At 42.4% G+C, this 23,731-nt stretch overlaps 2 protein-coding genes and 1 pseudogene across 2 annotated transcripts in view; 1 reads left to right on the top strand and 2 right to left on the bottom strand.

The window, feature by feature from the left end:
• Window positions 1-2,433: 2,433 nt before the first annotated feature.
• On the bottom strand, window positions 2,434-3,381 carry LOC149900379 (solute carrier family 25 member 3 pseudogene; annotated as a pseudogene).
• Window positions 3,382-5,076: 1,695 nt separating this feature from the next.
• Window positions 5,077-6,576, top strand: LOC149900378 (uncharacterized). Its single transcript, XM_090113381.1, has one exon. The coding sequence runs from the start codon at window positions 5,077-5,079 to the stop codon at window positions 6,574-6,576; it is 1,500 nt and encodes a 499-aa protein (XP_089969507.1).
• Window positions 6,577-10,740: 4,164 nt separating this feature from the next.
• LOC149900377 (fibrillin-1-like) overlaps window positions 10,741-23,731 on the bottom strand; it is a 70,164-nt gene continuing 57,173 nt past the window's right edge. Inside the window, exons 49-54 of the mRNA XM_090113063.1 lie at window positions 14,698-14,990; window positions 14,197-14,403; window positions 13,695-13,849; window positions 13,220-13,450; window positions 12,636-12,726; window positions 10,741-12,454 (exon numbers count right to left, since the gene is read on the bottom strand). Coding sequence (XP_089969189.1) covers window positions 12,093-12,454; window positions 12,636-12,726; window positions 13,220-13,450; window positions 13,695-13,849; window positions 14,197-14,403; window positions 14,698-14,990 — 1,339 coding nt within the window. The 3' untranslated portion in view covers window positions 10,741-12,092. The remainder of the gene's footprint in view (window positions 12,455-12,635; window positions 12,727-13,219; window positions 13,451-13,694; window positions 13,850-14,196; window positions 14,404-14,697; window positions 14,991-23,731) is intronic.

Genomic DNA, 23,731 nt, shown 5'->3' with positions numbered 1-23,731 from the left:
GGAGCTGAAAACTGATGTTAATTTTCTCTTTGAGCGTTGTCGACGTGCATTTTAATAAGCAGATTATGAAATATTAAACAGTGTACGTAAAATGTGCTCTTTGATGATGTAACTATCAGTTAGTTTCGTTAATACGGTAATTGTAAAATGGGCTAAAATTTTCAAATGATTTTATAATTAAAGTGCCTTTTTAAATGCAATCCATAAAATACAGTACTTTACTTTTACACCTTGTCAGGTCACATACATTTTATGATTCGTTGTCGAGTTCACTCCATTATTTTTTCAAATCATATTTCAAAAGCTGCATCATAAAGCTGCCACAAATCGGCAACTCCTAAATTCTACAACATTTCAAACTTATCCTAACTTTAACGCAACTTTAATATTCAAAATAAAAATGATGTATAGACGAGATGTGGATAAAAATTCGCATTCAGTTCGTAAAATTTTAACAGTTTGGACTCTGTAAATTGTTGGGCGGTCTGGCTTGTTATTGTGGCCTCAAGTGTAGTTAAATAGACCTTTAGCGTTGGAGATAAGGTTTATTTTCGTAGTGTGGTAGACGGCTGAGAAGTTAGACGTCTGCGGTGCGTGCAATAGCGTGCATTCGATGTTGGGATGAGCTCGTCCAATATTTAGTGTTGCTCAGCGAATACCGATTGCTAGTTATTTGAAAAACTTGATGGATGAAATAAGGCAATAGAAAACATTTCACTTGGAATGTAAAAATATTCAGACTTCATAGAATTCTCAGTAGAATGTCGGGTAAACATGTTTATTGTGCATTCATATTATTGTTGTTGCTGTAAGCTCTGAGAACTACCCTTATTTGTGGATTCGCTCAGCTTCAAACGGCATATAGATTTCTATTTTCTTTTCATTTACGTAGATGTGTTTACAAAATATAATGTTATACATAATTGAACTTTAAAAAATAAATCCAGATATTGATGTAATAGCAAATCTGTGTAATTTCCAACAGATGTATAAAAGCTATGTATCCTCTACAGAATTTGTTTTAAAGTCGATTGAATATTAATAGCCAACAGGAGTATACCCTCCAGTAGGTAAGTTACAAAAATATTATTCAGATTGCGACCGCAGCGATAAAAGATAAGTCTGAAATTTAAATCAGTTACCAGGAAAAAGCAAAAATTATTACCTGGCACCAGTCTGAAAGAGGAAACGTTGATAACATCCTCACGTACAATTTGTTTCTAAGTCTGAACTTTACGAGGAAATGTTTCAACACGCGGTACCACGTTCAACACATAACTTTAAACGTCCAAATTCTATACATCGCTGGTACTCGCATATCTGGCAATCTATATACCGCCGGTATCTTACGTATTTGCTTACAAAGTTCCTGCCTGATTTCCTATTACATTGTTCAATTTCCCCGCAAACATATTAAACCTTATCTATATGTATATGGTTATCCAATATACAAGATTGGATAACGCATTCATTCACAATATCGGCTTAGCTTGCCTTAATGGCGTGATGAATATACAATATTCTATTTCGCTTAAATACAAAGGAATTTAAATACGATTTTATTGTCATTTCAAGGGTCCTAAACCATTTATATCAAGATGTTATCATCCAAGCTATAGGTCGCTTTACTCAATAATAAAACACTTTCTCACAAAATACGCTTAGACAAAAATAAATGCCGAAATGTTACGAATACCCTCATTCCTTATTCATACGAAGCGATACCTGAGAATGACCTCTACTCTATCTCATAAGTTACACGAGCGAAACAAATAAGGCTCTTTAGATAAGTCCGAGATTATGTTAAATGGACAGAATAGTGTCTGCGATCGAGCGGCCACTTATAAAACATAGAGCAACCGTTTGGCCGGGTCTTAACCGGACCCGGATAAAGCCGGTAAGTGCGCCACGATGTTCAGATAAATCCCCATATTATTGTTATTGCGTCCCGGATAGCTCTAACGCTTCTGCCAAATGAAAAACTGGCAGGTCATAATTTTGCTCAGTTTTGAAATAGCAGGGAAACATGTTTAATACATTTGAAATTGTTGTGGTTTATAGTAATTATATTTTTAACAAACTTTAAAATGGATGATCTATCACTTCACTAAATACTAGCTTTGTTCACGTGAATTTTACTTACCTTACATGTTGCGCTACATTTCACCGTACATATTGCAAACCTCTATTTTATTTTTTGCAAGTTTGTTTGTGTAAAAAGCCTGTGTCAAAGGTTTATTCAATTATGGCAATATCATCAAATTTAGTTAATTTATTAAGGACTGAAAGTTTTATAGGGAGACATAGAGATATCCACGGATTCAGTAATAGTTAATTAAAATGTATCTAATTGTGTAAATATCAATAATTTATTGAAAAATGACATGAATAACAAGATACGTTCATGAACCACCAAATATTGAACTGTACAACTCATTTGCCTTGCAACTTTTTTCTAAGCGATTCAGGCATTTCCGCGGGCGGCGGGCGCGGCATGCCCGTGTACACCTTGAAGCCGTCGTACACAAACCACTGCAGACCTGTCAGCGTGCCGATCATCACGATACGCGCGACCAATCCGCGCCATATCCCCACTATACCCACTTCAGATAAAATGCCCCCGATCGACGCACTCGGATCCTTGTTTAACTTTGAAACAATCGTGTCTGAAGGATGCGACACGATGGCGCACAGAACTCCAGCTATGTATCCCGCCGTGAACGTCAGCACTAACTGTTCGACCTTCGTACACTGCTCTCTCGGTTTTGGCACTACATTTGCATAGAGATACTCCAAAACTTTTTCAAACGAAGAAAATTTCATCATTGTATATGGAACTTGTCGTCCCCACAGCGGAACTAAGCCTTTATAGAACACGCCGAACCCTTCCGTCGCCATCATGTGTGGCATCGCCTTTCTCATTTGGGAAGTATAGCCAGGTGTGGTCTGCATCCTCACTTTGGTGGCTTCGAACGGCGCCAGAAACGCATCGGCTACGAGTTCAGCGGAGGCGGATGCGGCCAAATACAAATAGGTTCTATATAAATAAGCGGATTCCTCATCGACCATATTTGCGAATCTATACTTGAAGTATTCATAACCCGAGAATTTGGCGGCACCTTGAAGGGAATAGCCGATCAGCGTGGGCGCCCAGCCCTTGACGAGATTTGCAGCGCCCCCTTCTCTGAACGATATCCCGAAACCTTTGAAGATCGACTTATACTTCCCGGGGTCGACTTGAAGGCGGCACTTGACGAGGTCGAGCGGCGTGACGAAGGTGTGCGTGGTGCCGCACGCCACGGCGCCGCCCGCCCCACACAACATGAAGAATTTGTTGCTGAACATCTCACAAGAAAACTCCTCTTTTTTACCTTTCGACATTTTTTAATTATTTATACTCTACACAGATAGAACGATGAGAAAGAGTATTGGAAAATTAAATTCAAAAATATAGATTCACGTCATGACTTTGATCATTTTGACTTTATGGTGACAGAAAAACATTCGTCCCTAGCATGCGTAGACAATCTAGCCTACATTATTTATTTTGATAAAAAGAAGAGTTTGCTTGCTTTTTGTAGAGTTCACATAATGTTCATACTTAGCAGAAATAAAAAACTAATCAGGAAATAAGCTATTGCTATTTAAATAGATATGAATTAATTAATAATAAATAACACTTACAGCCCTAAAATTAATATTTTGAATTAATAAAAAAAATTCCAAGACCAACAAATTGCGTTTATTTCAGTAAAGCGGGATTCGAACCCACGTCTTTTCACCGTACCATGACGACAAAAAAAGACAATCTTGTAATAATTATGTTATGTTTGGTAAACTAACAATAATTGTAACGTAGTTTCACGACTTGAGCTATCGTACGAGTGGCTCAGTGGAACTAATGTGGAGCGTAGATCCGCGGGTCGTAAGTTCAAATCCACACGAATCTCATGCATTTTTTTATAATTATTAATATTTTTAAGAAACATCTGGAAATCCTTATACGATGTCATTGAAAGGACAGTGGTCGTTGAGCAGTGGATCTCGACACACCGTTTGTCGGTTTAATTTGTTTGAAATAATTGAAGAAATATCATTATTATAAGTGTGATTAAGTACATATTCTAAGTTTGTGCTATTATTTTCGTGCGAGAAGGGGTAAGTTATAATTTTAGAACTATAATGTTAAGATAATTAAAACTCAAAAGTAAATAAAAACTAAAATTATGTCTTGTTTGTAGCCTGTATGAAACGCCTTCAATCTCGCGATCAAAATAATACGCGTTCGATATCCATGCGACTGATTTTTGCTACCTGGAGCTAACTAAAAGGCAGGGATTGGAAGGATCCCGTTCAATAAATAAAATCCTCCTGGCGCCCTCACTAATTTGCTAAGATTACTTAGATAATATAAGTCTTGTTAAAATTAGTTACGTTAGTTACCATACCTACTAGTTATTATCCTCTGGTTAAGTCTAACTGTTTTTTTTTTATAATAAGTATATGTACCTAGTTCTTACTTTTAGTTAAGATTTCTGTTGATTGTGTACGTCAATGAAATAAAACGTTTCCTTCATAATAGCTTAGTTGTTTTGCTTCATATCACCGTGTGCTTAAAAAAAATAACCCATAACAAAATGGCGCCCAACGCTAAAACAATGGGATTATTTATTTATACTCTTAGTATATTAATTTAAAAAAACTATGCTTGTTATTTTAATTAGCTAGCGGGTTAATCTCAATAATAGTTACTTGATTAATTCGTTTAGTTTTAATTTAGTATTTTAAAATAGTTTAAATACATTATTTTTTTTTGAATACATGTAAGTGCTTAATACTTGTCAAAATAAGATTTCTATTTATTACTATTGTGGATTTGGTGTAATAGGTATATTATAATTATGGAATGATTGTTTATAAGAAATTTGTTGATCGAATATAAGATTTAGTGTTACATGGATAGTGATCTTTTTATACACACTTATATGTAAATTATTTGAGGATACAACTTATTCTTTCTTGCACGGTTTTTATACTTAAGCGCATTAGATTTTATAGTATACCTACCTTTTAATTATGGATCCACAGTATTTGTTAAAGGATGAGGTGGAGTTTGAACTCGCGTGCCGTGGATACGTGCATCCAGGGGGCTTAGCCTCAGCATTAAAACTTGTTTTAAAAAAAATGTTACATGTTGAAAATTTAAAACTGGTTTCTTATGAATTAAAAGCACCCAGCCAATGTAGTGAAAATCCTAGTAATGAATTAGATATATGCTCAGATAAATTAGATTGCATTTTACGTTATGTGTCCGAATTAAAAGAAAAACCCGATAAGCAGCTTTATAAACGTTTAGTCTCTCGTTTAATTCATGTGATGAATAGGTTAAAATTCATTGAAGCAGCTGAAACATTAGATAAGGAGAAGCACAAAGCTTTGTCGGATAAGGCTGTTATATTACTTAATGATTTAGAGGCTAAGGATGATATGGAGGATGATGATAAAATTACTAAGGAAATGAAAGAAATTCTACAAAAATCATTGGGTGAAGATAGTCATAAGATACTTAATGAATTGGATGTTGACGTCATTGGGCCGTCGACATCTAAAGTCCCCTGCGAAACGTATTTAAACAAAGAATGCACTTCGAAAGTAGACTTAGAACAAAAGAGAGTTAGCTTTGCTCATGATGATTTAGGAATTCAATATTTTCATGATAAATTACCGGAGAACGTTTTTAATTCGACGTCAGTAAATGATGCTCAAGTGACCCAAATATTAAGACACAAGTTAGTGCCTATTAGCCAATGGGGTGTTCAGTTCTCGGGCGACACTAGTTTTAGTGTTAACGCTTTTATTGAGCGAGTGAATGAATTGAAATATGCTAGAAATGCAACGGATGAAGATCTTTGGAGACACGCTATTGATTTTTTTAAGGGAGATGCTTTAATTTGGTTTCGCGCTAATAGAGAATATATAGAAAACTGGAATGAACTAGTCATCTTATTAAAACGTAATTTTCAGTCGCCGTACTATCAAGAAGAATTGCTGGCTGAAGCGAAATCTAGAACACAGGGTTCTAATGAATCTGTAGTTATTTACGTATCCGTCATGCAAAATTTATTTAATAGACTTCCAAACAAAATTTCGGAAATTGAGAAAATAATGATAATTATAAAAAATCTTCAACCGTACTATCAAAGAGCCGTATGTAGGGACGTATTTTCTTCTATTTCCGATTTGATTAATGTTTTGAGAATTTTGGAAAGAACCAAAATTAATTGTGATAACTTCAAAGAACCTAAATCTTCGTATAGATCTATGGAACCGGATTTAGCCTATAAGTCTAGTATTGAAAATAATCACGAGATACATGAAGTAAAAACTTTAGTTCCAAAGACATATAGTAATAAATCCAGATGTTGGAATTGTCGTGAATCTGGACACTTATTTCGATCTTGTGCAGCGCCCAAGCAACGACTTTTTTGTTATAGATGTGGTCGATTTGGCATTACATCTAAAGAATGTAATTGTATGGGAAACGAGAAAGGGGAAGGGCAAGACACTGCCAACTAACCTTTCCCCTTAGTCGAGACAGTATTGAGTGGCAGAACTGGTTAAATTACGTTCGGCTATTCATGTCACAAGAAGTAATTTCGCCTCTGACCTTTCGGAAGGAGTGTGATAATAGGTCATACGTTTGTATTAACATCCTTGGTAAAAGATTCAGTGGCTTATTGGACTCGGGAGCTACTAGATCCGTGGGTAATTTAAGGTTTATAGAATATTTAAAGGTTGTAAACTTAAAGACGCAGAAACGAGAACCCGTTTACATTTCTACTGCAGATGGAACTAATCACACTCTTTCTGAAATTGTTGATGTACCCATTAAATTTAATAATAAATTTCACGTCATGTCGATATTGGTAATGCCTAATCTATCTCAAGACCTGATTTTAGGCAAGGACTTCTTTGAATTATTTGATATAGGGTTTACATTTAAAGGTTATGATATAAACGAGGGTTTACATATTAATACGGTATCAGATGAAGAACCAGCAATTATAAGTGAAGAAAATTTAAATGAAAATGAGAAAAAGTCTTTATATGAGGTTATTAATTATATTAAGGAAGAAATTGGGTCAGGATTAGGTAGAACAACAATTCTGAAGCATACAATAGATACCGGTGATAGTAAACCGATATACCAAAAGCAATACAATTTTTCTCCAGTTATTAAGAAAATTATTGAACGTGAACTAGATGAAATGTTAGCCAAGGATGTAGTAGAGCCATCTTACAGTCCTTGGTGTTCTCCAATAGTACTGGTTAAAAAACCAAATGGCTCCAATAGACTTTGTTTAGATAGTAGGCAGTTGAATAAGGTCACTAAAAGAGATACATACCCCTTGCCTAGAGTGGCTTCTATATTAGACAACTTGCGACACTCAAAATTTCTTAGTACTCTAGATCTCAAAACTGCTTTTTGGCAAATTGAACTGGATAAGTGTAGTAAAGAGAAGACAGCGTTTGCAGTGCCTGGTCGAGGGTTGTATCATTTTAAAGTAATGCCTTTTGGTCTTGTAAATGCATCACAAACACAACAAAGACTCATGGATATTTTGTTTCATGCCTTAGAGGGCAAAGTTTGGGCTTATCTGGATGACATTGTTATTTGTTCAGAAACGTTAGAGGAACATCTGAACATTCTAAAACAAGTGTGCAGCATATTAAAAGATGCCGGTTTAACAATAAATATAGAAAAATGCAAATTTGCGCGTTCAAGTATGCGTTTTCTGGGATACATTGTAGATAAAGATGGATTGCGTACTGATCCTGAAAAAGTGTCAGCTATTATTAATTACCCAAGACCTAAAAATTTAAGAGATTTAAAGAGATTTATTGGAATTGCAAGTTGGTATCGAAGGTTTGTTAAAAATTTTGCACTCATTGCAGCACCCCTCCATCAGTTGACAAAAGGGAGAAAATCCAAAACATTTAAGTGGACTGATGAGGCAGATAACGCATTTGTTAAAGTAAAGACACTCTTAACCACGACGCCAGTGATTTGTTGTCCTGATTTTAATAAACCTTTTATTATTCAATGCGACGCTTCAAATAAAGGTATAGGAGCAGTCTTATGTCAAAAGGTTGACAACGTCGAGAAACCCATAGCTTTTCTTAGTAGAAAACTTAATGAGCGAGAACAATTATATACGACATCGGAAAGAGAACTTTTGAGCATTGTGTATGCTATAGAAAAATTCAGACCCTACATAGATGGATCGCATTTCGCAGTCGTCACTGATCACAGTGCACTAAAAATGCTTCATAAAATGAAAGACCCACATGGTAGACTTGCGAGATGGGCCATGAAATTGCAACAGTTCAGTTTCGATATAATCCATAGGCCCGGTAAATCTAACGTTGTTCCTGATGTTTTATCACGATCTATTGATGCCCTTGGGGACTGTATAGAAAGTAACTTTCTCAGCAATTTAGAGAAACATAAGGACGAATGGTATAGAAATAAAGTCTTAAAAATTACTAGTGGTAGCGAGGTTCCTAATTGGCAAGTGAGAAATGGGTTATTATATAAGAAAATTCATCTGAAGCAATATCCAGATAAAGTTAACGACTGGAAATTGTACATTCCGCATGCTCTCAAAGGTGATGTTTTGAAGCGTTGCCATGATGATGTTACTGCAGGTCATTTGGGAGTACGGAAAACTTTATTTAGAGTAAAACAACATTATTACTGGCCTGACATATTGAAGGATGTTAAGATGTATGTCGGGAAGTGTGAAGTGTGTGCAAGAGCAAAAGTGTCGCAACAATTACCCTTAGGGCATATGGGTAGTCATCGTACAGTCACTAGACCGTGGCAAGTGATTTCATTAGATCTCATGGGACCGTTTCCTAAAAGTAAAAACTGTAACACTATGTTACTTGTCATTACATGCTTATTCAGTAAATTTGTTCTTCTATTTCCGCTACGAACAGGAAAAGCCGATAAGATTTGTGACATTATTGAAAAACAGTTTTTACTGTTTGGAGTGCCTCAAGCGATTATTTCAGATAATGGGAAACAATTTGAATCTCATTTATTTAAGGATTTGATGTCAAAATACAATACCAGTATTTGGTATACGCCCAGTTACCATCCCCAAAGTAACCCAACAGAACGCGTCAATAGAGTTGTTGGCACTATGATCTCAACATATATTAATAAAAAAAAACATAATGAATGGGATGTACATTTACACAATTTTGGTCATGCCATTAGAACATCGATTCATGAAACAACAGGTTTTACACCATCATACTTATTTCTTGGTAGGGAGACTGCTGTGCCTCCAAAAACCTTAAATTCGAGGGATTCGCAAATTATAGATGTTGACTCTATCGTCATTAAGACCGATAATTATTTGATGGATTTAAAGAGAAGAAGCCAACTTTTTCGCGACGTTGAGCATAAAATTAAGACCTCACATTATAAAAGTTCAAAATTATACAATATTAAACGTAGGCGGGCAAATTTTAACATAGGTGATGTAGTTTGGAAAAGAACTAAGTTGCTTTCTAATGCTAGTAATAAATTTATGGCAAAATTAGCACCTAAATTTGAAAAAGCCATAATAGTAGCTAAGTTATCAGATAACGTCTATCGTCTTAATAATTGTCATGGTAAGTCAATAGGTATTTGGCATGCTAAGGATTTAAAGCCTCTCTGGCGTGAACATAACGCATGAAAGAAATGAGATGCATAAACTATGCCATCTCATTTCTTGTGTTGGTTGGGGGAATGTTATGTTTGGTAAACTAACAATAATTGTAACGTAGTTTCACGACTTGAGCTATCGTACGAGTGGCTCAGTGGAACTAATGTGGAGCGTAGATCCGCGGGTCGTAAGTTCAAATCCACACGAATCTCATGCATTTTTTTATAATTATTAATATTTTTAAGAAACATCTGGAAATCCTTATACGATGTCATTGAAAGGACAGTGGTCGTTGAGCAGTGGATCTCGACACACCGTTTGTCGGTTTAATTTGTTTGAAATAATTGAAGAAATATCATTATTATAAGTGTGATTAAGTACATATTCTAAGTTTGTGCTATTATTTTCGTGCGAGAAGGGGTAAGTTATAATTTTAGAACTATAATGTTAAGATAATTAAAACTCAAAAGTAAATAAAAACTAAAATTATGTCTTGTTTGTAGCCTGTATGAAACGCCTTCAATCTCGCGATCAAAATAATACGCGTTCGATATCCATGCGACTGATTTTTGCTACCTGGAGCTAACTAAAAGGCAGGGATTGGAAGGATCCCGTTCAATAAATAAAATCCTCCTGGCGCCCTCACTAATTTGCTAAGATTACTTAGATAATATAAGTCTTGTTAAAATTAGTTACGTTAGTTACCATACCTACTAGTTATTATCCTCTGGTTAAGTCTAACTGTTTTTTTTTTATAATAAGTATATGTACCTAGTTCTTACTTTTAGTTAAGATTTCTGTTGATTGTGTACGTCAATGAAATAAAACGTTTCCTTCATAATAGCTTAGTTGTTTTGCTTCATATCACCGTGTGCTTAAAAAAAATAACCCATAACAATTATTAAAAATATATCTAGCTTATTTAATTAGTGTCTGACTTTTTCATGATGAATATTTCAAAATAGAATCTAAATTGATTTGTTAGTAGGGTAACAAGATCAATAAAAATTAAACAAAATTTCGTATTATTAAAAATTTATTAATATTTTAAAATTTCCATTTTACCTTAACCTAAGTTAAAATATAACACATTTTCAATATTTCATCGTATGCACATATTTACAAAATAAAACTAGTCTATTGCATTGTGTAACGACTAAATAATGCCAAAAAGCGTTAAAAAAATCTATAAAAATGGCTCTATATAAAAATAAGTAGATGTAAACACTAGATAGACTCAACTTCTGATATCCTATAGATAGTTGCCTGAATTTTTGACAGTTTTCAAAACGAATATAAAGATTTTAGCGCCAAAATATATTTGCAATAAATTTTATTAAAAAAAATCGATATTTTGCAACACAATTAGTGCCATGTTTCTCCATAAAGATAATATTGAATTTGTAACAAAACTGTATTTATACCTTAATTTAAAATTAACTAGATATAAAATTTCCCGCTAAAATCTGTCATTTTTTATGGCAACATTCAAACAACTATCATACGATGCCATATATTTAGACTCCATATTGTTATATAAGTGAAAATAAATAGTTCTCTTAAATATTATACGCCTTACGCTACACTGGCACTAAAGATGGCGGAATAAGTAATTAGTCGTGTTATTTTATATGTAAAGATTACTATCTCCTACACTATGTACCATAACCATACCATGATCCATGAATCCATACTAATTTGTTTATAAAAATAATGTTTATTGCATTTATTCCTTAAAATAATGATTTAAAAGAAGTCGAGTTTTCGAGCGTAATTTTGTCTCTGACAAAAATATCGCTTACGTTATATTTAGTAGATAATAATCGATATGTATCCCTAGTATATTATGCATTCACCTCACACTATTAATACTGCCGAGATCGTCCAGGATTCGTTTAACGACGACCTTACGATTGTCGCATGCGATTTCGTACAAATTCCTTGAATAAAAAAAGTTACTTAAATTTTCCCATAGATGGCGTTGTAATAAATCGCATACATAATGTTAGACTACCCTAAATAAGGTGCAGTGAGACAAACCTTACCAATTTATAAGCTTTTAGCATTTGTAGTACAAATACTTAATGAGAACGAATCATATGGCAGTGCGTATAATGACTGATTTCATGGCAGTGTTTTAGAATTCATATTTACAACCAATTCAATTCCTAGAGTGTACTTTATTATATAATTATATTAACCCGCATTGATAGACCTTTTACAAAAATTTCTAGTACAAAGTTGAAGAACGATATAATGCTGTCTCATTCTAACTTACAATATTAACATAAACTAGAAAGAGTCAATTGTATTCATTCAGCAGGTCTATTAACGCGACTGTCTTGCAAGGAGAGTCTCACGCGTTGCGGCTCAGCGCTTCGTGGGCGCGATATGAACGGACACGTACAGTCTGAGCGGCGCCGGAACATCTTCCACGTGCCGTCTATTTCTCTTCTTACTCGACTGTGGAGTGACGAATCTGGCTTCTAATTCTAATTGTTTTTCCAGTACTTCTTGGGACTTGAGATGTTTTCGTAGTCTAAGTGCCCAGGTGCCATCTTTCTTGTTCAAGATGAAGTCTTTCTGGTCGTCGCCGTACGCGATGCGGTAGTGCGGTCGGCCTTCGCCCTCCGCGGGGATCAGCCGCAGGAGCGGGACTCTGCCCCAAGTTTGCTTTGGTGTGGTACGCAGGACTATCAATTCGGCTTCCGGTTCGAGGAGTGAGCGGCGACCTGAAATCAAAATTAGTATGTAATTACATGAATATAGATAGAAGAGATAAGCAAAGTAAAAAATAAGAAATGAAAAAAAATCCTCCAGTTAATAATGAAATAGATAGAGACGTAGAATGTTAAAAAATAAAAGTTTACAATCCTCTAAATATTATAGAAAAATCTATATTGCAATACTCACGTCTACTGCGTCTCCTGCGCCTCCTAACAAGCGTGGTTCCGTTGGCGTACACGATGCCTTCTTCAGGAGCTCTTCTTCTTCGACCATTCATCTAGAATTTTACATATAAATTTATAAATCGCATAAAATAGTAATTATTTATTCCTTATGACTTACAATTCATCTTTGTTTAGACTTCTAAACAAACAAAAACAAAACAAATTATAATTATTTGGTTAAATGTCCATATAAAGAGCAACGGCCCTAAAACTGAACCCTGCGGGACACCATATTTAATTTGAGCACAAATAGATACAAAGTTACTTATTTTTACTATTTGATCTATTGCTTAGGTAAGAATACATCATTTATTATGGAGACTATCAATTATTATTTCAATGCTTTTTAATTTGTGTGACAGAGTGGAATGATCAACGATATCGAATGCATTTTTGAAAACTATGAATATTTTTATGTTAATATTAATGTTATCAATATTTTTAGTATTACAAAGAAGGTCAATCCTAGCTGATGTCTGTTGGCGTAAACAATGCCGATATTACACTAGATTTATATAATTGGTATTTGTGCAGTATGTGTGTCACCTTGCAGCTGAAGCAGCCCTCAGTGGAGAGCAGGTCGTCGGGCAGCTTGTACTGGTCGCGCACGGGGAACACGGGCGCGGCGCCGATGTCGCCCGGCGCCAGCCCGTCCAGCGCCGACACGCAGTGGCCCGCGCCCACCAGCTCGTAGCCCGCCGGGCAGCCGCACTCGTAGCCCGCGCCAGACGCGCGGCAGCCGAACAGGCAGCTGGCCGTCGCGCACCCGCCCGCCATCTGACACACGACACACGTTATACGTGATCTAACTAATAATGCCCATCCATTCAATGAATACGTATAACAATCAATTATATTATTAGTAAAAAGGTGTATCTTATTATCACTCCGGAAGAAGGACATCGAAATGCGGCTAGTTAGCTACTTTTTGCTTCTCTTTATCGCCCATGATAGTTGAATTATGCCATCTCACTTTGACGTCTCATCGTGTGCGCCTTCTGCTGTAAAGGTGCGTGCTCACCTGCAGACACACCGCGTGCGAGGCGTCCCACCCGTAGCCGCTGGGGCAGCCGCAGCGGAAGGCGGCGCCGAGCGGGAAGCACGGCGCGGCGCCGCACGGGGAGCCTGCACACACGTCCTGCGGCGTGCACAGCCCATTGGCTGAACGGATTTCCCCTGAAAATTAAAAAACAATTGATCAAGTGCATATACTATGAGCTGTAATTTAAAACTGTAAACAAAATAGTATCTTATCAGCTTTTCTGTGTAAAAAATACTTTCCGATCGTAAATTTAATGTGAAACTGTTATGACGATTCAAAAGTGCGTCTAGCAGGAATCGAATTTAATAAATAAATTTTGAAATTGAGGTTGAGTTTGGTTGGCATAGTGATAAAAACAGCGTAGAACTGCGTATTTAATCCACTTTGTAGTTTGTAAAATAAGTACGAACTAAAGATAGAATTTTAGAGACAGATGGAGTAGGTGACTTACTAAAGCTAAAATTTCGAGTGTGTGACTTACCAGGTGGACATTCACACCGATAACCGCCCGCATAGTTGCGGCAGGGCGACTGACAGCGACCGTCCTCACACTCGTCGCGGTCCCGGCACCGCTCGCCGCTCAGGTCGAGCCGGAAGCCGCGCGGGCACACGCAGCGGAACGAGCCCAGCAGGTTCACGCACTTGCCGGGCGGCGGGCATATGCCCTCCTCGTGGCACTCGTTTATGTCTGCGGATATACAATTTAAAAGCATTAAAATAATACGTGATTGTTAATTCTCGGTTTTACATTATTACATTTCAATAAATCATCCAGGTAAGAAAGTAAAATAAAAAAAACAAAATAACAGCAAGAATAGCGTTATATATGAATGTGTCCTCTTTAAACACCTGTATATACAAATGAAAATTAACTTCACTCCTTTCAAACTTCAAAAATTTATGCATTTAACTTAAAAAAAAACTACATATTTCAATAATACGACCTGATAATAATATCTTCCACCAAAATCCAAACACCTACCGACACAAGCATCGCCGCGTTTCTCATAACCCTCTTGGCACGAGCACTCAAACGATCCCTCCGTGTTGGTACACGTCTGCTGGCACGTGTGCGCGCCGATAGCACACTCGTCCACGTCGCGGCAGTTGGCGCCGTCCTCGTCCAGCTCGTAGCCCGCGCGGCACAGGCACTCGTAGGAGCCGTCCGTGTTGCGGCACAGCTGCTCGCACGGGGCGCGCCGCGCGCTGCACTCGTCCACGTCCGCGCACACGTCGCCCGCTGCTTTGTAGCCCAGACCGCACACGCAGCGGAAACTGTAGGAAATAAAGGTGCATAGAAAATTAAGGTTTAATGGGAAAACTAAAAACTAAGAAATAGCTCTCTCTCTTTCACTACGTGATAAAACTACCAAATAATAATAACCTTTTTTTCCGTAATGCAATGTAATAATACAATTAAATAGCAGCAAGATTTAATAAATAAACAAAAATGAAGTTCCTACGAATAATACGTAAAATATAAGTAAACATTGAAGTTAATGTTTACGCTGTAACTCGAACTGCGTGATAACGTTTACAAAATCAATGTGTTTAATTATCATCATCATCAATCATCATCATCAATACATATAATAAAATTCTAGAAAAGTGGTGTCTGTAAAGGACGAGCACACGCAGGCGGTAACGGGGCTCCCCGCGCAGCGGCTCCACGTGTATGAGGCGGAATATTAACGCTGCACGTGGAAGAGAGGCGCACCGCGGTTTCGACGAGGCGCACCGCGGTTTCGCCTAGCGCGCTGTACTCAATACGCCACGTGTATTGCGTTTACACGTGGAGGAGGCGTGGCCTAGGCGGCACATACAAGACAGCCGCCGGCCGCCGCTTTTGGATGCCGCCGCCGCTTTGAGTCTCGCCGCCTTTTGGATGCCGCCGCCGCTTTGTGCCTCGCCGCCGGGCGGCTGCTTTGAATCTCCCCGCCGGCGACGCATATAAATAGCCCGAATTTTTAAATGGAGTTCAGTTCGAGCAAGTGCTTACTCCAGACCAGTAGCGAATAAGTACTAATAGTGATCAGTTCGAGCAAGTGCTTATTACAGACAAGTAGTTAATAAGTAATAGTGATTAGGAATTGTAATTGTAAAGAGAAAATATATGTACTTATGTATGTCGAAGGAAGGGTTTTATTTCGACCACGAACCCCAAAAATTATACAGTCCACAACAACGTGTGGTCCTTCGATCGCCGGATAACAACGTGTGACCCTTCGATCGCCGGATAACAACGTGTGATCCAACGAGCGCCGGATACTTCAAGGAAGAAACGCTGCACGTGGAAGACCAGATCCTGCCGAAGAGAGGTACACATCGGCAACGAGCTCACCTTCGAGGGACGAATATCGGCAAACCGGTAACGTTGGTACTAGCCTGCTGGTGTTTTTGATCGTCACCAGGCGAGTCAGGTACCTACCGACGGGGCCGCGCTGTTGGTACTAGTCCAATAAGGTGAGTCGTAAGGTTTTTTACGGGCAGACACGGGCCGCCAGTGGTGACCTAGTGGTACGCGCCGGGAATCAGGGGTGCTGGTCAGCGGAACGAGTCTGCCAGTATAAGCCTGCGGTGCGTCACCTCTTTAGGCATGGTGGTAACCCGCAGCCAGGGTGACGCTGTGGAAGTTGAAGACCGGAGCCAGGAGACAGAGCGTGTGCGGCAAGAACGAATGCGGCGGCTGGTGCTGGACCCGTTAGCATCGCCGTCTGACGCACGCTTGACGTCAGCCACAGAAACAATGGAGATCCCGCCGCAACCGCGACGGCATTCGCCAGCGAGATCCGCTAGATCGGTGCGGTCGTCGGCGAGTACGGCGCGGCGGATTAAGGCGGCGGAATTAGAAGCGGCAGAGCGACTCGCCGCTATCCAGAGAAAAGAACTACAAATTGAGAAAGAACTAATAAATAAACGCTTACAGTTCGAGGTGTCCGCCATACAGGAAGACGAGGACCTGCCGGAAGATATCGTCACCGCGACAGAAGAACGAAACAAGGTGGACGAGTGGCTCCAGTCACATCCTGTGCCGAAGGATGACAGACACCAGCGATCCGAACAAAGAAGAGGAAGATCGCCGACGCCGACCAGACGAACAGGAATAGAGCAGCTGGCGGCGTCCCTAGAGAAGATGGCGCGACCGCGCCTACGCCACGCGGACCTTCCTATATTTTCAGGTGCGATCGAAGAGTGGCTGCCGTTCCGAGCAGCCTACCGGGACACAAGCAGCATGTACCAAGTGTCCGACGCAGAAAACATCCAGCGGCTGCGTACATGCCTGAAGGGGGAAGCAAGGGACGCCGTGGCAGCGCTGCTTCACACTGCTTCATCGCCTGAAGCAGTCATGAAAACCTTGGAGCAGTGCTTCGGGAGGCCCGAGATAATTATCGACAGGGCCATGGAGGACCTGAGGAAGCTGCCGCGACCTGGAGCAGCGGCCAAGGACATCAACAGCTTCGCTGTGAAGGTACAGAACGTGGTATGCATACTTCAAACCATAGATAGGAAAGGATATTTATACAATCCTATGCTAGCAAGGGAGATATTGGACAAACTAAGTCCGCACCTGCGGTCCAGATGGTGCGACTATGCATATTCACAGGAAGGTACGGCAGATCCGGAAATTGTGGTGCTGTCCCGCTTCCTGATGAGAGAGGCGGACCAGGCGCTCCGCTACACATACGCGCCGACGAGCAGCACTGCGCCAGCGCGCAGAGACACCACGGCAGCAGCGGCAGCAGCGGCAGCGCGACCTGCTCCACCAAGAAGGAAGTCGGCAGTATACGCCATAGTTTCCAGCAGAGGTGATGAAGAGGAGAAGAAAGAAGAGAAGAAAGAAGAGAAGAAAGAAGACTTCTGCCTATGCTGCGGGCGCGACCACACCATGGTTGCCTGCCCGCGCTACGCCAAGCTGTCGGTGGATGAGCGGTGGGCGCTGGTGAGGGAAAAGGGCGCCTGCTTCAAGTGCGCCACGAAGAGACACCGGCGCATCTACTGTCGAGCGAAACCATGCGGCGTGAACCAGTGCCGCCGCCCGCATCATTCATCACTGCACGACGTAAGAAGAGAAGAGCCTGCTGCGTCGACCGAAGAAACCGTCATGGCGGTTGCTGACCGCGCAACCGCACCGCCCCGCGCCGTCCTGCTGAAGATGTGTCCAGTCACCGTCGTCGGCCCACGGGGGGAGGTATCGACGCACGCACTGCTCGATGAGGGCTCCACCATCACCCTCATTGATGAGGACCTGGCGCGACAGATCGGCGCCGAAGGTCCCGCCACGCCGCTCCGCATCCACGGGGCGAACATGGAGCAGATTGAAGAAGGAAGTCGACTGGTGACTGTGCAGCTGCGGGGGCAGAGCGACGGGACACTACACGACCTGCGCGCCCGCACGATGAAGAAGCTACAATTGCATCAGCAGTCCATCCCGGTTTCCCTGCTTCGGTACAGACACCTGCGCGACATACCGGAACATGAGGTATGTTACGAACAAGCACGCGCGGGTGTCCTGGTGGGTACCGACCACTGGGAGCATATCGTGACAAGAGAACTTCGGACGGGCGGCGCCGACGAACCTGCCGCCTCCAAGACAAATCTCGGCTGGGTGATACATGGAACAACGCCGCGTCGAATGATCGTCGAAAGGGACTGCGTGCTTCACGTCCGAGAACAGCAGCAAGCGGACCTACGGCTACACAACCTGGTGGAAGAACACTTCAAGATAGAATCATTGAACATAGCCAGTAGACCGCGCATAGGTGAAGCCGACCGACGAGCAACGTCAATCGTCGAGATGACTACGAAGAAGACGCCGGGCGGGTATGAAATCGGCCTGCCATGGAAAAGAGATAATGTCCGCATGCCGCCGAGCTACAATGCCGCGCTGCGGAGACTTCTGAAGATTGAAGCCAAGATGGACGCCGCGCCGGAATTCGCAGCCGAGTACACCAAGCAGATGAACAACTTATTTGAGAAAAGGTATGCGGTTCCATGCGACGGCAGTGAAGGCGAGAGCAGCGTGTGCTGGTACCTGCCGCATTTCGCTGTGACCAATCCCAACAAGCCAGGGAAGCAGCGATTGGTTTTCGATGCGGCAGCCAAAAGCCACGGGACTTGTTTAAATGACGAACTGCTTGAGGGCCCAGACTTGCTACTATCACTGCCGGGTATATTATTTCGATTCAGGGAAAAGGCAGTGGCAGTCACGGCAGATATAGAGGAGATGTTCCTACAAGTAAAAATAAGACCCGAAGACCAGCCAGCGCAGCAGTTTTTATGGAGGGGGAGCCGACGCGACACGCCGCCACAGCACTACAAGATGACGTCCATGATATTCGGCGCAGCGAGCTCTCCGTTTATGGCGCATTACATCCGTAATCATAATGCGCAGCAGCACGCAGAACAATATCCAATGGCGTTGGAAGCGATAACGAAGAGCCACTACATGGACGATCTGGTGGTGAGCTACGCCGACGCGGAGGAAGCCAGACAAGCAATCGAAGAAATACGGACGGTGCACGCGGCGGCAGGCTTCAAGCTACGAGGATGGAACGCCAGCGATAGGAGCGTGCTGAGGGACGTGCCACGAGAACTGCACGCCAGCACACCGACGCAGCTGGGAGGAGCGCAGCCAGCCCCGAAGATCCTCGGGCTAATTTGGGACGCCGAGCAAGACGCGCTAGGATTCAACACAGCGATGAACAGGGTACCGGTGGAGGTGCGAGATCGCAAGCGCCCGCCAACCAAGCGCGAAGCATTAAGTGCGGTAATGTCAATTTATGACCCACTAGGCCTCTTAAGTTATTTCACCATCCGTGCTAAAATCATATTGCAGAGCCTGTGGCGCCTCCAGATTTCATGGGACGAACCAATACCCGAAGAAGAGGGCGAGCAGTTTGCGGGCTGGCTGGCGCAGCTGGAAGCGGTCGGCGCGCTACGTTTGCCGCGATGCTACGCAACGGACAACGTCGAAGACATCGAGCTGCACGTGCTATGCGACGCCAGTGAACAAGCGTATGCAGCCGTGGCGTACTGGCGTATGCGGCGAACGGACGGCAGCATACAAGTGAAACTCGTCTCGGCGAAAGCAAAGGTGGCACCACGGCGCGCGCAGACAATCCCGCGCCTAGAGCTGCAGGCGGCGGTGATCGGCGCCAGACTCGCCGATCAGATAAGAAGAGAGCACAGGTATGACATATCTCGTACTTGGTTTTGGACAGACTCATCGACGGTGGTGCACTGGGTGCGCAACGATGCAAAGAGATACACGCCGTTCATCGCGCATCGCCTAGGTGAGATTGGAGAACTAACACAAAGGGAAGAGTGGCGGTGGCTGCCGACTCATGAAAACGTTGCCGACGACGCCACCCGCCTAAGTTTCACCACGGGACATGATCGATGGTTCCAGGGTCCAGAATTCCTGACCAAGACGGAGAACCAGTGGCCCACGGAGAAGGAACTTCGAGAAACAACGGACGAGGCTGATGTACTGCATGTAAGCGAGCTGCCACGGAAGATGGAATGGCTGCCGGATCCAGAGCGTTTCTCCAAACTCCGCACACTGGTGGGAGCAACAGCAAGGGTGCTCGCATTCATTGACATACGCATCAGACACACAGCGACGAGACTAGAATGTCGCCACCTGGAGCAAGCCGAACGACTGCTGGTGCAGCGCGCACAGAACGACAGCTTTGGAGAAGACATAAAGCGAATCAAGGACGCGCGCCCCATCAGCAGATCCAGTAGACTGTACAAATTAGACCCGGTAATGGAAGACGGCGTGCTGAGAGTAAGGGGCCGCATAAACGCAGCCACGGCACCCGACACAATGAAGAAGCCGGTAATCCTCGACGGCCGGCACAGAATAACCAGACTAATAGTGTTACAGGAACATTGTGCCGCCGGACACGCCAACCGCGAGCGCGTCACCAACGACCTGAGGCAGCGCTACTGGGTCATCCACCTGCGGCCTACAGTGCGCGCCGTGGAGAAGAACTGCGCGCTGTGCCGAGTACGCCGAGCCATGCCGCAGGTCCCAGCCAAAGGGGACTTGCCGCGCGCTCGCCTCGACCCGTTCCATCGACCCTTCACCAACTGCGGGGTCGACTACTTCGGGCCAATGATGGTCAAGATCGGACGAAGAAGAGAGAAGAGATGGGGCGCGCTGTTCACATGCCTGACATCGCGAGCCGTGCACCTGGAGCTCGTCGCATCTCTGTCAACGGACTCAGCCATCATGGCGCTGAGAAGGATGGCAGCTCGCAGAGGGTGGCCTCGTCTGATGTACTCAGACAACGGTACAAACTTCAGGGGCGCCGATCAAGAACTGAAGAAGGCGTACAACGAGTGGGCGCCGGCGCTACAAGAAGAAGCGCTGCGCCACCGGATGGAGTGGCGCTACATACCGCCGGGTGCACCGCATCAAGGCGGTGCTTGGGAGCGGCTGGTGCGGTCGGTGAAAACCGCGCTCGGCGCGACACTACGGGAGAAGGCGCCGCCAGAAGAGGTGCTGCGGACTCTACTCACCGAGGCGGAGTTCGCGGTGAACGCGAGGCCGCTGACTCACGTGAGCGTGAGCCCAGACGACCCCGAAGCCCTCACGCCCAACCACTTCCTGTTGGGCTCCTCAACGGGACTGCCGACGACGGGGCCGTGCGACGAAGCAGACCGACGGACCTGGCGCGCCAGCCAGGCGCTCGCCGACCACTTCTGGCGCCGATGGATCAAGGAGTACCTACCGACGCTCGTGCCACGGGGGGAGGCGCGAAAGGACACGCGACGCCTCGAGGAAGGTGACGTGGTCATCATCGTGGACCACGTCTTGCCGCGCAACACATGGCCCATGGGGGTCGTGGTGCGCGTTCACGCAGGGCCGGACGACGCTGTGCGGGTAGCCGAAGTGAAGACCAAGAGCGGGATCTTCAGACGCCCCGTCAGCAAGCTCGTCGTGATGAAGGAGGCTACGCAAGCTACGCCGGGGGGAGGACTGTAAAGGACGAGCACACGCAGGCGGTAACGGGGCTCCCCGCGCAGCGGCTCCACGTGTATGAGGCGGAATATTAACGCTGCACGTGGAAGAGAGGCGCACCGCGGTTTCGACGAGGCGCACCGCGGTTTCGCCTAGCGCGCTGTACTCAATACGCCACGTGTATTGCGTTTACACGTGGAGGAGGCGTGGCCTAGGCGGCACATACAAGACAGCCGCCGGCCGCCGCTTTTGGATGCCGCCGCCGCTTTGAGTCTCGCCGCCTTTTGGATGCCGCCGCCGCTTTGTGCCTCGCCGCCGGGCGGCTGCTTTGAATCTCCCCGCCGGCGACGCATATAAATAGCCCGAATTTTTAAATGGAGTTCAGTTCGAGCAAGTGCTTACTCCAGACCAGTAGCGAATAAGTACTAATAGTGATCAGTTCGAGCAAGTGCTTATTACAGACAAGTAGTTAATAAGTAATAGTGATTAGGAATTGTAATTGTAAAGAGAAAATATATGTACTTATGTATGTCGAAGGAAGGGTTTTATTTCGACCACGAACCCCAAAAATTATACAGTCCACAACAGTGTCTGTACAATGAAAATATGTAAAAAAAAAATAGCAGGGGTTATTACTAAATCGATCCCAAACCCAAAACTGTCGTTAAAAAATTTTTTGTCTGTTTGTCTGTTTGTCGGTTTGTCTGTTTGTCTGTATGTTTGAACACGCTAATCTCAGAAACGGCTTATCCGATTTAAATGCGGTTTTCACTAATATATTGTAGTAAGCTTCATTTAACATTTAGTGTTTATTTCATGTCAATCGGTTCATAAATAAAAAAGTTATGACCATTTAAGTAATCACAGCGAACATTTGCTAAGGCATTCTATACATGAATTACTTTATTACGTAAATTATACGCTAAAGTTATTCCTTGACATGTCCAGATGATCATATCGAAAGTTCCCAAGCGTGGGGGGGGGGGTGGTTATGCTGAGGGGGTAGTAGGGGGGTGTCAAAGGAACTTTATTTAGATTTTTGCTCATAAGTCTAAAACCTGCACAAATAGCATTATGGTTACTTCTAGGTAAATTTTCTATATAAAAGGTCTTTGAAATTATGTCGTAGGTATTAGGTATATTTTTAACCCCCGACGCAAAAAGAGGGGTGTTATGTCCGCTATGTGTGTATTGCGTGTCTGTCTGTGCCACCGTAGCTCGCTAACGGGTAATACGAATTAGATGCGTTTTTTTGTTACATTAGTTGTTTATTATATTATATAGGGGTAAGTGGGAATGAAAAAAACGAATGTTAGTTGTTAATGTAGGTTGTAGGTTATACCCAAGTGATTTATCAAATGAAAATAGACGACATGTCAGAAACAATTAGTCAAATTTTATCAAAATCGGTTCATCCATTTATTTGATATAGGGGTAAAAGTGGGAATAAATAAATGAATTTTATCAAATATACTCAAGTGACGTATCTAATGAAAGACATGACGTGTACAGTACAATAAGACATATTTTATCAAAATTGGTTCATCCATTTATTGGATAAAAGTTGTCAAATATACCTAAGTGGCATATGAAATGAAAAGGCATGACCTGACGTGAGAAGTATAATGAGTCATAGGTATTTAATCAATATCGGTTCATCCATTTACTATATAGTAGAGGGGTAAAAGTGGGAATGAAAAAAACGAATGTTGTCTGTTATACCCAAGTGATATATCAAATGAAAAAAGACAACCTGTCAGTAACAACAAATCAAATTATATCAAAATCGGTTCATCAATTTATTTGATATAGGGGTTAAAGTGGGAATAAATAAATTTTATCAAATATACTCAAGTGACGTATCTAATGAAAGACATGACGTGTAAAGTACAATAAGACATAATATTTTATCAAAATTGGTTCATCCATTTATTGGATATAATATGTAGGTATAAAAGTGGGAATAAAAGTTGTCGAATATACCCAAGTGGCATATCAAATGAAAGGGCATGACCTGACGTGAGAAGTATAATGAGGCATATTTAAT

Source organism: Colias eurytheme, chromosome 19 (genome assembly GCF_061535395.1).
Source record: "Colias eurytheme isolate Ceu_HAF_F1 chromosome 19, ilColEury1 Martin Lab GWU primary, whole genome shotgun sequence".
NCBI classification, from domain to species: Eukaryota; Metazoa; Arthropoda; class Insecta; order Lepidoptera; family Pieridae; genus Colias; species Colias eurytheme.
The sequence above is the reverse complement of the archived record's forward strand: the minus strand, read 5'-3'. Positions and strand labels throughout refer to the sequence as shown.